General features: G+C 32.7%; 1 protein-coding gene and 1 pseudogene across 1 annotated transcript; both read left to right on the top strand.

The window, feature by feature from the left end:
- The first annotated feature begins 3,370 nt into the window (after nt 1-3,370).
- LOC128188620 (uncharacterized) lies at nt 3,371-6,140 on the top strand (annotated as a pseudogene).
- A 4,055-nt stretch (nt 6,141-10,195) lies between these two features.
- On the top strand, nt 10,196-19,210 carry LOC128190469 (uncharacterized). The gene is made up of 6 exons (XM_052862538.1): nt 10,196-10,296; nt 10,562-10,614; nt 14,386-14,547; nt 18,117-18,204; nt 18,316-18,350; nt 18,485-19,210. The coding sequence occupies exons 1-6, from the start codon at nt 10,196-10,198 to the stop codon at nt 19,120-19,122; spliced, it is 1,077 nt and encodes a 358-aa protein (XP_052718498.1). The 3' UTR covers nt 19,123-19,210.
- Nucleotides 19,211-20,107: the final 897 nt, after the last annotated feature.

The raw sequence follows: 20,107 nt of genomic DNA, 5'->3' as shown, positions 1-20,107 counted from the left end.
TAAGATTGAGATGATTATCTATTACGACCACAGAGTTACAGCTTTGTAAAACATTGAGTAAATATGCTTTTCTAGACATTCTTCACAGTTCGTACATGTTATCCGCATTGCAGCGGTGTCAGGACAACATTGCACACGATCTTATTGATTGTATATGTGACTAATCCACTCTCAACATCATTTCTTTTTGTTATTAGTTATCTATAATTCAGGGAGAAAAACAGCATTAGATAAGTAGATAACACGATAAATACCGCATTGGAAAATTCGCCATCTAAAAAAAATATGTGATTTTTGGAACAAAAGGGAAACGATTAGTTTAAATTTCAAGTCTGGCAGTACCGTATAGGATACGTTAATTCAATTCATTCATTTATTATTCTATTCTAATTTAACAATGGTTCATCATCCGTGGATCTTTATTTTACATCTTTTAAGCATTTCTTTGGGTGCTTGCCACTCTAACCCTAATATAGGAAATTGTACAGAACCGAACAGGTAAGCAGTTCCTGGAATATATTTTAAATAGTCCTAATATAAGAGTATATAACATTGTTCATCAACAATGAAGGTTTTTAATACTGTCTGTCAAGTATTTTTTACTCTCATTTTCTTGATGGCGCGCTAAGTAACTTTGCATAGGCGATCAAATAGTGTTCTCCATTTATATCGTACAAAGATTTCTCTTCTATTATTATTTTCATTATGATCAGTGTTATCATATACACTTCTTATTGTATTTATAAACACTGTTTATTTTACCCTGTGTGATGATCTGCCTGTTTGAATCACCACATTCGGGGTTTAATCTTTATCAACCCTCTATGAAATTGATGACGTTATACAGAAAAAGCGTTTGTGTTTGTTTGTCTGCTTTGGGTTTTTTGGGGGGTTTGTTTATTTTATTTTTTTTTTTTGGGGGGGGGGTGGTTTTTCTGTGTTTTGATTGTGATTGTTAAACATTACCTGTTTCATTTAAAGGAAACATTGTACAATTGATTTTTAAAAAGGTTGTGTTAGTAGTTTAACCTTTTAATAGATTATATAAATAAAGGTTATCTTACAAATAACAATTGAATTGACCTATAGGGGAGAAGGATCTCCCAGAAGAAATCACTATTGAAAATCAAAGTTTTTTGTTATTTTCTTTCGTACATATTTCTAAATTTTTCGACCGGCCTGCCCCTAAAAGATATTTCGATAGCTTTTGTTCGAAAAAATAAATTAAGATAGTATCTTTAGGAGAACCCGGCTTGGCCCTGCGCTTGAATTTTGCAACAAAAAATTTCGAAAACCAAAGTCTATCATAGTGGTTTATATTAAACCGCTCGCTACGAAACACGTGATGTTTTTGGGCCCTGGTTCGATTCCATTGGGCATACTTTGTTTTAAATTTAACGACATTTATAAACACCTTTTCTTTTTTATGCAGCATTGTTCATTTTGTACATTTAATTTCGATCTTCTTCTTCAATGCAATTTGCACCCTGAATTAAAGATAAAAATGGGGAAAAGTACATGTTTCTACTTAACTACATGTGAAAGCAATCAACCGGAATTATACCTAAGTGTAAGCACGCTTTGTTTGAGGACAAGAATCAATTACTCTGTGTTACTCAAAACAGGTGGCAAGTAAAAAAAAAATAATGCCAAGCAAAAACTATTGCACGTTTGCTTTTCCAGAGCATCTATAGGAAATGGTGCAATTGTGAGAGAAGTACTGCAAAGTAATTGCAGTTCGTTCTTTGCAAAGAATGCCTGCATTGGTAATATTTTATGCCAAAAATTGCAGGAGGAAGGTTAGATTAGAAAAAAGAACTGGGGGGGGGGGGAGTTACAGTTTGAAATCCGTCCCATTTTCATCCCGGCATCAGATAAGCCCTTTATACAAAGGATGCAGCTATTAATACGGAAAATGGGTCAGTTGAATGTACGGTGAATGATGATAGTGTTCGAACGCCTAGTAAAAATCCTTCTACTTCTAAAAACATCATTCTTCCTGTTATTTCTGTTGAAAAAGACTATGTTGTGCAATATTTGTATCAAAGAGTCAAACAGTTTGTGGCCTTCGTCGCGCGAGACTTTCGATAGTTGATTATATGTCCCTGGTTGTAAATAAACGCATATAAAGAGCAGGTGTCGTTTTATAGAAAGTAAACTGAAAACAAAATTATAAAATATTAAAGTTTTAAATACGACCATAACTGATACTGCTCGGGCAACGAGTGTGTAACTTTTTCAATCACTATACATTTTGAGAACTAGAACCTATGAGTTTACTGTATATTGCTTAAGTGTGAAGAAGTGGCATTGAAATCGATATGTTTGTTTTGTAAAAAAAGAAACCAATACCTGTCCTATAGGTCAATTAAATTGTTATTCGCAATAGATCCTTAATAATCCAAATACAACTGTAACTTGATCCAAAGAGCCGGATTACGTCTCGTTGCCAGGCGCGTAGTTTGGATTAAGAGTATTTTTAGACACTTTAAATACAACAGATGAAGTTTTTCAAACGTTTTATGAATGTCTTATTTTAATTTTTTTTTAACCTCAACCATAAGATGTTGTCCAGGGTATTTTTTAAGTGAAAATAAATGTAAAGGTAAGTTTCAATTATCCTTTTTCATCTTCAAAGGTAAAAAATAATCTATGGAATCATCAAAATTTATGGGGACCAATTTTCGTGGATTCCTAAACTATTACATATTCGCAGGGAGGTAATTTCGTGTATTTCTTATACCTACAAAAGGAAATATGGCTACACAAATTTATTAATTCGTGAAAATGATGATTTTCAATTATGTATTTATTTTAAAAAAAAATATTGTTAGCCGTATTTATAACATAAGAACCAAATATGTTGTGTCTTTTTATGCTAGCGTTAATTTGTCACTTATGCGATTAGCGAATAACAATCGAGAATCTGCAATAATATGATTTCCAAACAGGATACAGTGAATTAAAAATGTAACTGGCTAACTACTACATGGTACTTTGCTAACAAGTTTCAGATTCTTGCAAGAATACACAGTTTTAAAAATAATGAGCATTTCGAAACTGAAAATAATATCCTTTTCGATCGGAGAGAATACCAAAGTTTACTTCAAAGCTATCAGTAAGTCGTGCTTTTAATGTCAATCATGTTTTAAACATTGTAAAACTCGTACCGTTTATCAACATCAGGAGAGTAAAGCAAAAACATTGAATGTGATGGAGTATTGTGTATGCTACATCTATCAGTAAGTTCTTCAGTAAACACATGATAAGTCGGTCTGGGCTGTGCCTTAAATTTTCTAAGGATGCCAATCTTTTTTTAGAGTTATCAGTTTTTACAGTTTGACATAAGAAATCCTTTGTAGAGTGTGAGACAGGCTACGTGGGTACAAACTGTTCCAGAACCTGTCCATCCGGGTACTTCGGACGTCGGTGCCTAGGGCTGTGTAACTGTTCACTAGACATGTATTGTAAGGCTGCAAGAGGATGTTTGTGTAACATAACAAGTGGTAACTGTACAGATCAAGGTATAATTCTTTAGTGCGGCTTTTAAAGAAAGGTATGAATATGCATTTAAAAAAAATTTAACACGCTGTACGTTAAATTGTTATTAACCTCTAATCATTATTGACAGAGAAGGAATCTACAAAGGCATTGACAACAGTTGTTAGTCCGACAGCTAGGCTAACTGTTAATAGTAAGTAATTTACTATCAATACCGGACTGGTTTGTCTAAATCTAAGAAAACTAGATAATAATCATAAACATTTATGTTTATAAAGTAATCAGATTTTACATTACATGTGAGGTCATATTAGCGATATAAACACACATGCAAAAAAGAAAGTAATTCAGATCTACACTAAGAATTAAAGAAGGGTTTTACATCAATCCTCAGTTTGTATATATTCAAAGGACAATTTTCCAAGTTGAATCCATCATACACTTATCCTTACTTAAAACATTGTTGTGAAGTCTTTCTATTGGTCATTTAGTCTTATTACACATGGCAAGCTTTTATCAGTGTGTTCAATATAAGTCTAATACTCCACTCTTCAGTATTGATAACTTTCAGAATTAGACAATCACGGATAAATCAATAGATAGCCCAAATTAAAACACGTTGCTGCAAATACGATATATGCATCATAAACGCCCGAAAACACCAGACAGTTTCTGATAACCAAAGCAATCTAATATGTTTTCTTATGGAAGTGCAATTGGCTGTGTCTAATATTAACCGAAATGCCTCAAATATGTTATTTTCTTAAACAAACAATGATGATGATAAGATAACGGTTCTTATCAATTTTCATCCAACACGATTATTATCAATTTTTGTACGTTGTGCTCCATATTTATTAAAACCGATACTGTTCAAAATAAGACATCACATCATATTCGTATTATTTTGTACAAAAATTAAAATATAGTGATCACACACTTTGAACGTTTCACACTGCGAAATGCATTTTTATTTACTTTGTTTATAATATTTGTTTAACACATTGAACGTTTTACACTGCAACATATATTTGAATTTACATTAAGAATAGTTAGAAATATTCATAAATTTCATTGAACAAGCTTAATACCGACAGCGAAAGCAAGACATAAAAGTTGGCGTATATATTGTATCTAATCACATATCGGAAATTTCTAATATAATGGTGATCGAAAAAGAAATTTGCCAAGTGAAAATTAGGCAAGAAAAATTATAATGAATCTTGAATAATACTTTACCATGTATGAATTGTTAATTATAGTTCTCGTTTACTTCTAAAGATATTTTTCCTCTGGCAAATCATAGGTCGTTAATGCTCTTTTCTTGATGGTACTTCGTTATTCATTACTAGAGCAGCCTGATGAAGATGAAGAAAAAATAGAATTTGTAGCCGTTCCTTTAATGATTCCTGTCATCACCTGTCTGGTTTTTGGCACAGTCTGCATCAGGTAAACTTACTTAATATTATATACCATTTTCAAATCATACGTAAAAGTCTAAATTAGTATCAGTGGCAAATCAAATTTTTAGAATTAGATTATGTTGTGTCCTTTTAAGGATGCGATATTCACAAATCTTGAAAAGAAAAACAGGTTAGTATTTTCCAAATCATATCAATGATAAAAAGGTATAAATAGTAATTTATTTTCAATGATGAAGCAAATAATGAAGTGTTTTATATTCCATGCCTAACGGGTTTCTTTTAACATATAAATACATTTCCCATAAAACTTGTAACAGATTCTACAGTCAGAAACCATCGTTCCGAAACAGATGAGTTCAATCCAAGCAACGACATTTACGACCATTTAAACCTTAGAGTGTACCATTCCAACTATTCTATCTATCACAAAGGCAGTATGGCGGTGACTGGGGATACAGCGTCTGGTAGTAATGTCCCTTGCAGCAGGCACAAAATGAGGAAAGCATCCAAAACACATGGCATCCACACGAAAGGGACTTTCAGAGAAGTGAAGAGGGAATTAGTGAAAGTTTAGTGGACGAACCCCACAGGGATGAAACAACAGAGCAACAAGCAAATCTATATTCAACACCATGCAAACGTATCACAAAGAAACCGCTTTCTTGTTGTTCTCAACAAGGGCAACAAGAGAACTGTGGTGAAACTTTGAAATTCGAATATCCAAACTCGACTATTGATACTGTCGTGCTCGAGCCAAAACTACAAACAAATCTATTCCTTTCAAAGTGGACACAAGATTAATAAACATGCAAATGACGGTGTGATTTAGTATTAAAATAGTATTAGGGCAGAAAGTCCATTGGAGAGCGACGAGTATATGCGTCAGTTTTAATGAACAGTTGATGACGTTTTTATATAACAATCAATTGTGTCCACTTGCCTTGTTTAACAGAATCTGATCTCGAAATCTTAAATTAAATCAACTGTGCTGCAATATTAATGTATTTTAATACTGATGTGGGCCAAGATATAACATACTGGCTATTGCTCAGATAATGTATACCGGGAAATATTCACCCCTCTCGCTCTCATTGTCAGCTGGTGAATTTAAGACTGGGAGAGTTCCAATGTTTTATATTATCTTTTTTAAAGACGACTTAGCCTGGGTTAATTCAAAACGGGGCAAAACTTTTTGTAAGTGTAGACGGGCAAAAATTACACTGGGCAAAAGTAACCCTGTATACAGTATCTCGTTGAACTATTTTTCACAAAATAAATATTGTTGTATTTCAAAGTTTTTAAAGAAATGAATCAATTTTTTTCTTTGCAATAGTTACATGTATTACTTGCTTATTCCAAAAGAAGACCTGACAAGATAATTTTCTGTCTGTAAACATGCAGAAGTGCCGAATCGGAAAAAGGCATGAGTACAGTTCCGCAGGGGGTGTAATACGGATCCGTATCAGCCCAAGGGCTAATAAATTGTATCAGTCCCGGAGGCCGATATGAGTTTTGGGGTGTCATCTGTATCACATAAACAAAAAACATGTATTTATTATTAAGGATGTAATAGAATCATATATAAAAATTTTGAAGATATCGACGAACTTTGAGATTGCATGCGATGATCAAAGTCCAAAATTGTACGGACTTTGGTTTTATTTTCACGAAATCAAATTTCTCAAAGAGCATATACATGTTACACACGATGTCCTCAATCAGATGTTTGAATAGTTGTCAACTTAATGCGTAACGCTTAGGTTTATATCATGTTTGATTTTATCAAGATTACAAAGGTTAAATATAGATATATTATTAAACCGGAACAACTTAAGGAAATTAAATTTAAAACATGTAGATCCCCAAAAAGAATTAAAGAAACAAATCTGTATTTTCATCTCATCTTATAATTTGAAATCAGAGTCAACATTCACCATGGTAAATCTATTATGAATTTTTGTAATACAAAAAAGGGTTGTCTGTCAAAATATTGGTTGCTCGAATGTGTGCATGGTACCTAACAAATAAGTAATTCCTTAACTAAATAGAATTCTGATGCGGCTATAATTGTAAATCAATATAGTTTCAATCATCTTTCCCTTTCCAATGATATTGTTGATAAAAAAAATTTTGAAAGTTATTTGTTCAAAGTTTTGTTTTAGCGCTTCTGTTAAATGTTGTACTGGGTGTTATCTTAGTAAGAATAAATTTATAGATAAGTATGGTCGAACATTAATAATCAGAATGGTTGTCTGATATTTATAGGTTCAAAACAAAAACACCAGTTTAATTAAATTGTCAATTCTTGTTGATGATGCTGTAGATAAAAGATTATCTACCTGTGTTTTGCATTAATTAAGATAGAAAAAACACTTATCATTAGCCTGGTTATTTACAAGAGGATATCAGAACCAAATTCATAGATTTGCATTTCTACTGGGGTTTTTTTTTCAAAGTGCCAACTAGGTAAACGTGACTTTTGGTAGTAGTCAGAAACCCGATGAATGCGAACTTGACGACATAAATTTTCAATGTTGATGTAAAAATTAAGTAATTATTTCAATGTTTTATAACACTCCACATTTTAATTTGAAACCAAAATAGAGTTAAAACTATGATTGTACAAAACATAAGTGTAAACCAGGCGCCACAGGTGAGAAATCTCCTACACATGTCCACCAATGCAAAGAACAATCAAATCAAAGTTCTATACCAATATTAAATTATAAAACCTTCAAAACATAGGGTATTCGCTCAAAGCGAATCATTGTGCGGGCAATTATGACACATACCAATGTCCAATGGAAATGTTTGGCATTATGCGAGCAAATTACAGCAGGAAGCTTAATGAGATAACAAACATGGATTTGTCACATGTTATGATTTTGATAATATCAACAGGTGACATTATTACACAAACTCCAGTTTCTCTTCATGATCCTGACTGAACAGCTGTGTATCAAAGGTCACCTCAGAGAGATTTAAAATATTAGATAACTGAAATACCAAAGGGACGCACTTTATTGTGGACGAGTCTGTTTTTGGTAAACACGTTGTTAAACATAGCGTATACAATAACACAAGAGGAGTCAAAGAATTTTACGCAATGAAATACGAATACTGCCTGTAAATAGTATCGATAACTATTCCCAATTAGCACGGACATTTTTTGTACCGTTTACAATGTCTTTATAAAATATTGTGTCTTACCGCTGTAATATAACATTGAAACAAGTATTTTTTAAAAGAATGATCGGCATGTAATATCATTCGTCACAGCTTTGTTGATGTAATGCGAAAGCGTTATGTTACATGCAATAAACATAATTAATAAGATATGTCGCACCGATTTGTTGATATCCGAAATAGGAAGACATGAATAAGCTTTGCTTTAAAAGGGGTGCGCAGCTATCTGTACATTTGAGGATAAGAATTTTAGCATTTCTTGAGGTGGCTTGTTTCTGCCTGATTTTTAAATCTTTAAAATAAGTATGAAGCTGCGCAGTTCGACAGCTGTTTTGAGTGATTAAAAAGACATTGTCCCGTTCTTGTATACATTTTTTTCAAAGTACAAACAAAATGACATGTTTGACTTCAGAAGAAGGCAGAAACAAGCCAGTTCAAGAAATGTTTACATTCCTATCCTCAAATGTACAAGATGGCCGCACATCCCCCTTAAGTAGGCGAATTGTACTTCCTATTAAAGGGACATGGTCACGATTTTGGTCAATTGTTTTTCAGATTTTAATGTTTAAAATGATTTACTAAGGCATTTTTAATAATCGTGACCATGCCCCTTAAATATTCATAAGCATATGTGAAGATAAACGTAATCTAAAACATTATTTATGTAACTGTATAAATGTTTTATACTCTCAGATCAAACGCATTAGAATAACGCTTTTAGTCATTTACATACACGAGGTTGTCATTACATAGTAAATAGTGTAAGGTACAATGCGCGCGCAAATAGTAACATTTGCCGGATGCCTCATATTGACACAATTTTAAAGAACGCGCTTCGTGTCGATGGCTACTTTATGCGATTGATATTAGTTTAGTTACAGTTTCAAATGCAAATAATAAATCTAAATTAATCAAAATTTATTGTGTGCCAATTTAAAACTTTAGTTAGGTATAAAAATGCAGTGAAAAATGCTGGGAATATAAAAGAGATACAGCGTGTATAGTTTAACATAACCCTTATAATGAAATATTTCATCGTAGAATTGTGATTTTACATAAAAAAGTTGCAAATAATTTGGAAATTATTTTAAAAAATTTTTAATAATGTTTTTGTCTATGCTATCCAAATTAAAACAATATTGCCCAGTAACGAAAATATATATAGTTCAAGCCCCGATGTGGTCATCTAACGGTGTAGGTTTTCCTCTAAGACTACATTTCCAATGACACTATCATTTAATGAGTCAATGATTTACATCTACTTATCACTACTTATTATCGCTGTAAGATGTTAAACCTCTGGTTGATCAGCAAATAAACTCATTTACTATAAAAGCAGTTCTATAAAAATGAAATATTTTGATTTGGTATATTAACATACAGCGATGATTTTTTGAGAGTGTTCAGGTTAAGACTTATTATAGTCTTTGGGATCAAAAGGATGTATTATTTTCGAAATTAGGAAACTTTCCAGTTTTACAAAAATATACATCGGAAAAACTATTTTTAAAATGCTAATATTTGTGAACGTTAGATTGCTTGGGAGTCTTTAAACTTCTTGTTATAGTCAGAAAGAGAACGTTACACTTTGGAAGAATAACCAGTCTTAACCAACCAATATTGTTATAGAAACACTTACGAATATTTTCCGAGGACATATATTTTTTGGCAATTATAATTGCAATGTAATAAAACAAACTTTATAATGTTGCAAGTTTTGGCTCACTGGATCATAGAAACGACAAACTTTCAAAACGGGCAAACTTTTGTACTTTTGCTTATTTTCATATATATATTTTCTTAGAAAGATTGAAAGTTTGAAAATAAATGTACTACTTCTTTGATAAGAAGTACTGATATAAACTCAACACTAAAAGTACATTTGGACTAATTAAATCAAATTGGTATGGCGGAAATGTCCAAAGTATGCTTGATGCCTTATCGATTGATAATCACTATATAGATTTATGATTATTGGAACAAACCAGGAAAATATTTAAACTAAAATATTTACTTCAGAAATTAGCCGTTATGTATTACGTGTATATTTCATGGTATTTAATTCCTTTTAATGAAGTTTAACAATGATTCATCAGCCATGGATTATCGTTCTATGCTATTTAAACATTTTTCCGGGTGCATGCCAAACTGCTTCTGATAAAGGTTATTGTAACCTACCAAACAGGTAAGGGGTCCCTTCAAATAGTCTTAAAGAGAGAGAGACGAACCTTAACATGGAATATATATTAACATATAATGTTCAAATATTGACACACCTTTTTGAAAACGGCTTCTGCTTCTCTTCAGAACCCAAAACAAATTAATGTAGTTTCATAGTCTTGAAATACGATTTATGAGTATTTAGATTTTTCAACATTAACATTTTACACATAAATGTACGAGATAAATATTCTTATAAAACTTATGTTCTTCGAACTTACTTTTTTCAGTTTTTCAATAGATTGTTGCACAGGGTTTTACCTAAGCGAAAATAAATGCAAAGGTATGTATCACCTTATATATTTATGTTTATACTTGTATTTGAGATGGCTGACAATATTTGTTGCTTAGTTTTTTGGGGGGTTATTTTGGATTTTATTTGGTTTTGGGTTGTTGTTGTTTGTTTTTTGGGGGGGGGGGGGGGTTTGGGGGGGGGTGTAAATGAAATATTGATAGTTAACATTGTATTGTAAGATATGTATATGAGAATTCAACAAAAGTTCATTCGGAAAGACATGTGGTGATAACGACAATGTTCAAATTCAAATTGATTCATTCTCTGGTCACACCCGCCATGTGCTTTTTATAGTAATCGGGGAAAACGGAAAAAGTCCGTAGACAATTAGGTGATAAATTATGGTCAAACAATTAGTATGAAAATTTGAAAAACGTCAGTCAGCCTGCAACCCAGTGGACGATTGTATTAGCTGACAAGGTCGTTGTATCGACCATAGAACTTACGAAAAAAATTACTTTAAACAAGACTGTTGATAGTCCTGTTTTATCAGCTTGTTTGTCGGTAGCTTGCCTCGCCTTAGAAACTGTTCATACGAAGAAGTGAAGGGCATTCTGGAAGGTGAAACGTATCATTTAAAACAAACACATTTTATTATTATTTAATGAACTGTACTGAGGAATTAATGAGGTTGCTTAGAGGTCACGTGATGGTCAGTATTTAGAGGTATCTCAGGATGTAATGACGTTGATGTTTGGTGTTTAAGCAGTTTGGATTATTTAAGGAGTTTATTACCTATATCAGAACTTTTTATATCCAGTGCAGATTATTGTGTATTGATTGTATGAAGAACGGAAACATTTTGCAGGTCTACCTGTGCAATTAAACGCTGTAAAAGTTAGGAAACGTTTTCCTGAAACTTGATATGATGCCTAACCTAATTCTGGGTGACGAGGCTGGAGCTACACCCAATTCTGGGACATGCAATAATCATGATAATGTAAACGTGACTTTACCCAATTCTGGGTTGAATGATAATGTACCTCATTCTGGGTCTGACATTCTGAATACATCCGATTCTTGATTTAATATTATTTTGACAATGCTATTGTGCAGTCAATTAGTTCTGGATCCAGATATTCCGGGATTACCGTAACGGGAACGATGGCGGCAGCCATACGCGAAGCTTTGCTAGGGACCATTTTGAACCAACAACAAACCTTCTTTAACAATTTAATGTTTGAGATCAAGCAACAGAAATCCAGAACTCCGATTACTTAAAATCGAGTGTAGAGAGTAAACTAGACCTCGGCAAATCAGAATCGGATGTATCTGACGACGACGATATAGAGGAAATTCGGAGGACATTATCACACTAATCTGATATTCATATAGAATAAGTCGATCTTCTCCTCAAAGTCGAACATATAAATCCAGATAAAGATGAAGACCTCATCAAACAAATTGAACATTTTTAAAAACAGGACGAGAAAAGTTCAAGGAAAGATTGGCTAAAATAGTCAACGATAGAAGTTATATTCGTATAAATGATGATGAGAAGGAAGATCAGTTAACTAAACATTACAAGCCTGATAATTGAGAAAATTTACAAGTTCCAAGGGTAAACAAAGGCATCTGGACCTCATTGGGACGAAGATCTCACAAAATTAACAGACACTTGTTTGCAAAGTTTTATATCCATTTTATAGATTTAATGGATTAACTCATGAATACAACCACAAATAAAATCGAGATGAAAACAACAGATGTAAAAAATCACTTAGCCTTAGCTAATGACACCCTCACAATGATGCAAATAGCATTCGCTGATTTATCACAACGCCGTTGCCATTTTCTCAAGCCAGACCTGACCAAAGAATTTAAAACATTGTGTGCTGTGGACAATTCCGTTACCAGCAAACTCGTTTGTGATGATCTTGACAATCATATCAATGAAATCACAGATGCGCGTCAATTAAGCAGAAAAATCGTTCACTCAAATAGAGCGAAGAGAAACAATCGGAAATATATGCCCTTTGATTAACAAAAACATCTTTATTAAGATCTTGACACAAGCAATTGGTCAACGAAATACGAAGTCGACATTTTTAGACAGGCGCCAACAGCCAAAGATATCCAGGAACCAAAACTAATTACATAAGAAGTAGACCAACATGTAAGTGAGTTACAATATATGATTGGGATTTATTCTGTGGTGATCTAAGATTATTGTGTCCTAAACTTTTTATTTTGTTAGCTTTGTTGTCAGGTCAACGAAGTCAAACATTTCAATTGATAGATTGATATTAGAAATGTACAACTTGATAGTTTTGGTGTAAATATTTATATTGGTGATATTTTGAAACAAACTTGCCCTGAATATCATTTGACACCTCTTGAGTTCAAGTATTTTACAAATGAAACCTTTTGTGCTGTGATGACTTCCCATGTATATATTGAAAGAACAAAAAGATTAAGAAAGAATGAAACTCAATTGTTTATAAGTACAATTAATCCATTCCACAAGATATGTAAACAGACAGTGGCAAATTGGATAAAAAATGTGCTTTGTAAATCAGGGATTGATGTGATACAATTCTCACCTCATAGTACATAAAGTGCAGCAGTCAATGCTGCATAACAGTATAATGTATCAATTCATATCATTTTCAAATCAGCAGACTTGGCATCAGGTTATGTATTCAGAAAATTTTCTCATAAAGACATTATTACTCATTAAAGTATGGGAGAAAATCTTATGAAAAAGGCTTAAAAAAAGACTTAAGTTATTGTTTTATAATAGAATAGTAGATGGTATGATATTAACTGTTGTACATTTGCTGTTGTAAATATTAGATATGTATATATTGAGAATAAGATGTTTTGTTTTTGAATTATTAAATACTTTTGATGAATCTAATATCTCATTGATTCCTCAGTACAGATGGTTTGATATAATTGAAATTTAAATGAATAGTCTATTGAATATAAAATTTAATGACAATTTTACCAATCAACATACTATTGAGGGATCAAATGCTTATTCCAATTAATTTTGGTTCCCTCTTTATAAATTACATGAATAAGTCTGAAAATGAAATTTGTAAATTTATAATTACATCAAATGTATAATGTATTTTCTTTGAAGACTGACCATCACGTAAACTCTAAACCTATTTTTTTTTAATCCTCTCAAAATGTATTAAGAATACACACACACACACACACACACACACACACACACACACACACACACACACACACACACACACACACATATATATATATATATATATATATATATATATATATATATATATATATATATATATATATATATATATATATATATATATATATATATATATATATATATATATATACTGCCACAAAATCGATGGGAAAAGACACTTTGGTGTCATCTTAAATGCTCCAATACTTACATGTATCATTCCCTCAATGGATTACATACTGTAGATCCCTAATCTAATTCGAGGAGATAATTTCCGCGTTAAATCGCGAGAAGCAACCCTAGCTGATTTTAGAATCTCGCTTTTATTTTTCAGACAGTTTTTAACTAAAATTTATTTTTTTTAAATGATGCTCGCGTTTTAATATTCTCGCAATTTCATACAAACCAGCGGAATTGCAGGATTAAGTACTCGCGTAAAAAATAAATTAACAGTAATACAACCAATCAATGCGTTCAGCATTAAAAATTTGAGAACACTTAATCGATTTGAAATGTTGTTTAAAAGGATTTCACTCCCTTTTGAACCCTATTATGGTTAAAGTTAGATAAAAGAAATATGCTAGTAGAATGTGAGCCAGGCTTCATTGGTAAGAACTGCTCCTTAACCTGTCAAATAGGATACTTTGGACTTCAATGCAAAGAACTTTGTAACTGCTCCCCGGATAATTATTGTGATCCAAGAAGAGGGTGTGTGTGTAACACAACCAGTGTTAACTGTACAGATCCAGGTAGGATTCCTACTTACAATACGGATGATAAAGAAACACAAGTACATTATTAACATACAAAACGCTTATATTACTTGATTTTCACTTTCGTATTATTGTTGACTATGCAGTCTTTAATTCGGAGATTGTTTATACCGCTAGTAAAACCCTAAAGGCATCAAAGTAAAGATGATTTATTTTATTAAGATAGTGCCCAAATAGTAAGAAAACTGAAAATAACAAAACACTCTATTACAATTCAATCTCAAATAACAATACCTAAAAAATAACCTTGCAGAATTATGACAGTTATTAGTGACCATACTTTCAAAATGTAAACAAAAATTCCCTACAAAATGAGTAATTTTAACAGGATATATCCCATAAGTATAAAATATAACTTTCTTACCTTTAATGACTTATCAAAATTTAAACAGTGTGCACTCAATATCATGACACAATTTCACAATAAACATTTGACAAACAAAAACATATGTAGGGTATTGCAGAAGTAATAAAGTTTACAGATGTATCAAAGATCCATATACATGTATATATATATGAAATGTATCAATATATTTAGAATACTTAGTAGTGAATTGACCGCACCCATAAAAATGGAATGACCTGACATCCCTTGGAATGAACTGTTCCAAGGGTATATAAGTCGGCTCTGCCGGCAGCTGAGGCAGTCTGGCTGAGAAGCTCAAAGGCGACGCATTGGAGAAGCCTGAGCAGAAGAAGAAGAGTATTAGGAAGGCAATAGTTAGGAAATTAGAGGTTAGGGCATCTTCGTTAGCCAAGGGTTTTCGGTCCACTTTGCTCCCCATAAACCCTTGGCGGATTTCATTACGAAAACTCGGTGACAAGCTCCGTTTTATGATTGGCTACAGCTGCGAGTAGCTGATCCAATCGCAGTGCTTGTAAATATAAACTTTAAAAGAAAACACATGTGTGATCTTTCGTAAAACATTCGGTGCTTTTAACATTTTAACTTTTGCCTCCCCAACGATGGTCTAACCAGATCGCTTTAAAAACCTATATATTTTACTGGGATTGACCATAGTTCTAAAACCTTGTCAAGGCTCGCGTAATAGCATGGGAAGTAAACATGGCGAATGTAGAAGTTGCCTATCCCGTTCGTATATACGTTCCTGCTTATAGTTATTTCTTTTTAAGGTTCAGTGAGCTCTGTTTTATTTAATTTCTTTGGTCTGCAATATTCACGACAACGATACCTGATTTTATGGCATGAAAGCTTTCATATAAATCGGCGACTTTTTCACTCCCGGTACAGGTCCTTACAAAACACTATGAATAAAATATTCCGTGTTTTCATTACGTTATAACTTAATTCGTATTTAATAGCATCGTTAATTATGTTCCGATATTCGGTAGTCAACATGTTTTCAAGTTGTATTAATTTCGTAGTGTGTATATAACCAGTTGTTTAATTCGAATAAATTGTAAATATGCAAGGGGCGCAACTCAAGTTGCTCGCTAGATAGCGCCACCACATCACCGAGTTTTCGTAATGAAATCCGCCAAGGGTTTATGGGGAGCAAAGTGGACCGAAAACCCTTGGCTAGCGAAGATGAGGCTAGGGTGGGAATTCGAAAACGTTTCACCAGCAGTATTGGTGTCTGGGGAATTAAGTTGGGAATCAAGACGTAGTAGATCTGCATAAGATTGAGGCACATGGTTCCCAATATTAATAGGAACCCATTACCGGTAAGTCTGCGGTGCAGTATACCCAGTCTTTAGAATACCTGGTAAAGTCTTTGATAAATCATTTTTATAGAAGCAAATCATAAAAAACTCAGGAAGAGTAGCGGAAAATCTTTTTATAATCGGATCAATCAAAATACTCAGAGTATCTTCGGAAAATTATATATCCCTAAAAAAGAACCCTTATATTAATTGTAGTTAGAGAAGCACGTTACAGTAGTTATGTTAAAAGATAGGAAAAAATGTATGAATTGTACAATTATGTACCATAAGTTCATTCCGAATTTTCTCTTACAATTTAAATAGCATGGTGTTATATATTTGGACTAGTAAATAAACTACATTAACAAACTTATAATTATAACAACGTTTCTGTATTATGAAAGAAAAACACAAACCCAGACAAAATTGAAAATTATTCCGGAGACGGAACATTGACAGTGTATAAATCGACACAAGAAATGACAATAAATTCGACCACTATGCAGTCTGTTGAACGTTATTTACACAATAACATCCCTAGAGAACGTTGTTATTGAGGGTATGAACGCATTGAGCATTACGGAAAAAATACATTACCCCATTATATTAATATCATTTGCTTCATTTTTCTTTAACAAATTTGTAAATTATCGTTCTTGTTCTTGTAAATCTGGTGTTACACCGAACTTATCTTATTAGTCATTACAACTACTTGTAACTCTGAGGTAGCAAGGGACAGTTTCGAATAAAGTACCCGTCAATATTTTTGTAAAATTGAGAGTTGCTGTACTTGAAGGTTTATGAGTGTTGCTAAAATTCATGAAATGATTTTTAATGAATATCACTAGTTAGAGGGGTGTCTCTTGTTGAAATTGATATGCAATATGTAGGCCCCTTATGTTAGGTACATGAGAATCAGAAGTAAAATGCGAAACCTGCGGCTTTGACTGTTGTGCTGACTTTACACAGTGAAATTGCAAGTTACAGACGGGAGGTAAAATAACACGAAAAGTAGGTGGATGGGACATTGTAAACTATACACCGGTAAGTTTCTGACATGTGATAGTGCAGCATGCACGCGGTACGGAAGGTCAACCCTCTGCAGGGAATTAGCTGGGGGAGGTCTAAAAAGCTGAAAAATCATGAAAAATTAGCAAAATATGAAAGGGTCAAAATCTCATAAAAACCAGTATGTAGAGAATTTTACAGGTTTTGATTAGCAATTTTCTTCAGAAATTGGTAATTGGCCTTATAAAGAGTGAATTAAAGGTATTTGTGCTGAATGGGAACTGAGGAAACTCTAGTTCCGAAGACATGCATCCCTTGGCTACAATGAATTGGATCAAAAAAACTGTCCCCTGCCACCTGAGGTCAACCAATGCAGGTTCATGGAGTTCGTGGAGTTCGTGCTCTCATTGAGGTTTCTATTGGTTACTATGTCAACGTTAAACGCTTCACTTTTTCGAGTACCATGAGAACTGGTGCTTGAGAAGCGATGCACCAAATCGAGTGACGAGGAAAAAGTTTAACAACATACTTAGTACATGTTTTGCACGAGAAATTATTTTTTTATATTTCAGTCTATTTATTGTTTTTAAGTTGTGTTATATTTTACCAAATCAAGGAAATATTAGGAGTTAAATGTATTAGTCCAAAAGGTCTCTTTGAATAACGAGATTATCATGTTTTTTTATTTAATTTAGAATAGAAACTTCATTCAACACGATTGTAAAAGTTTTATTTTTCAAAGTTGCAATCATTAATATTGCAAATACATGGTGTAGAGTTGTATATCGTCAGCTCATTAAAGAACATTTTATTATTGCTTAGCCTGGGTGGCCTATTTTTTTGACAACTGTTATTTATATATTCAACACTAGCTGCTGCTGATAGTATAGCAACTCTAAAAGTCGTCCCTTTACTGATAACCGCCATCACCTGTCTAGTTCTCGGCACAATCTGCATCAGGTAAATTTACTTAATATAATTGACCATTTTCACAACATCACAAGTATATTTTAATTGTAATCATTGACAAATTAATTTTGTTAATAAACGGTACATGTTGCATCTTTTAAGAATGCGGTATTCAGAAATGATGAAGAGAAAGAAAGGTAACTATGAACACATTGATACTAATGAAAGATAAGTATGAATGGTACATTTGATAATATAACTGTTTTGATTTTTAAAAATTGAAAATAATTGCAAAATATATCTTATCAATATGTCTTCTTTTAATATTAAGATCTATTTTCCATGCAAAATGTGGCCAACTTTACGGTCAGAAACCATCCTTCAGAAACAGAAGAGGAAAATCCGCACGAAGATATTTACGACCATGTAAACCTTAAAGTGCAGTATTCCAACCACTCTATCTGTAACACAGGCAGTACGGTAGATACAGGGGACTCGAGTCTCGGATTGACTAGTGCAGTCCTTTTACAGCCGTACGAAAGTGTAAAAGGTATTCAGAACAAATGGCGTCTACACGACGAGCAGTTTGGTGAAAGTACTGTGGACGAACCTGATGTAGAAACTGTTGACAACAAGACAACAGATAGAAAAGCAGATATATATTCAACACCATGCAAATTCATTACAACGAAACCAATACATCGCTATTCAGAACAAAGACAACAAAGAAATAACAATGAACCTGTGACATTTGAATATCCAAACTCGATTATTGATGCAATCGTTCACGACCCAGAATCACAAACAAAACCAAGTTCCCCTCTAAAGTGGACACAAGATGAAGAAATATATACAAACAATGACATTTTAGCTCATACTAACAACTCTTTAAGACTAAATAGCCCAATGGAAAGCGATGAGTCTGAAGAATACTTTGATGTCAGTTATGAAGGACAGCAAACGACGTAGTTACACAAAAATGAAAAGCTTGACCTTGTTTGTCAAAACCTGGTCCCAAAACGTTAAGTTAGATCAACTGTCCTGCAAGAATTTTTTTTCGTATATCAATACACATAAAATTGCAAAGAATTGTACCTGAATTGATATGTTTTAATTTTCATATTAAATAAGTTTTACTTATTTAAATACATTTGTTAATGTCAAATTTGTTTAAAAGAAGTTAAATCACAATTAAAAATAAGAATTCAGATAAAGTGTTTCAAGCATTAATACTTTTATGACAAGGAATTAATCTTATATATATATTACTTTGATGGAATTTTTGACTAACGAGATTCAAATGTTTACACAGAAATATATATTTCTTGAAAATCTTTACGGCAATATGAGGGTAGATTTATTGCAGTTTTATGCAAAATTGTATGAAAAGAAAATTACCTTATATTCAGTGATCTTGTGAAAGCTAGAAATGAGCCATATATTGGATCTAAATGCCTAACATATACATTGAAACACCTAAAATAACCAAATGGATTTACACATTTTTTAACTTATTTGCAAAGTTACTATATCATTTTCCAAATCCGTATAATATAAAACAAAATCTACCTTGATATATAGAAATTAAATATCAAATAGTCATTGTATTGTTACACGATTTGCTACAGTATTTTGTGGCGAGCCCATGGATGAGTCCCCATGCTGCACCCCTCTGTGGATGTATGAGTATGCCGTCATTGTATTCTAAATAAATGTAATAATTTTTAGGACCAATTTCAAATTTTTGAGGAAAAAAAAACAATAGAACCTAACTGTATTTCCCGTCAAAGAAATATTAATATTCCATTCAAACCAGGGACACCGTAAAATTGCTTCAAAAAAGTAAGGTTCTAAGTTAAAACACGTAATTTAAATAATCAACTCATTTAAATATATGTTCAACTCATCCTTTCTTTGTTTAAATCACAAATAATTAGTACATAATAAAAATACA

The sequence above is a fragment of the Crassostrea angulata genome, chromosome 6 (genome assembly GCF_025612915.1).
Source record: "Crassostrea angulata isolate pt1a10 chromosome 6, ASM2561291v2, whole genome shotgun sequence".
Taxonomy (NCBI): Eukaryota; Metazoa; Mollusca; class Bivalvia; order Ostreida; family Ostreidae; genus Magallana; species Magallana angulata.
Note: the sequence above shows the minus strand (reverse complement) of the source record. Positions and strands in the feature narration are given on the sequence as shown.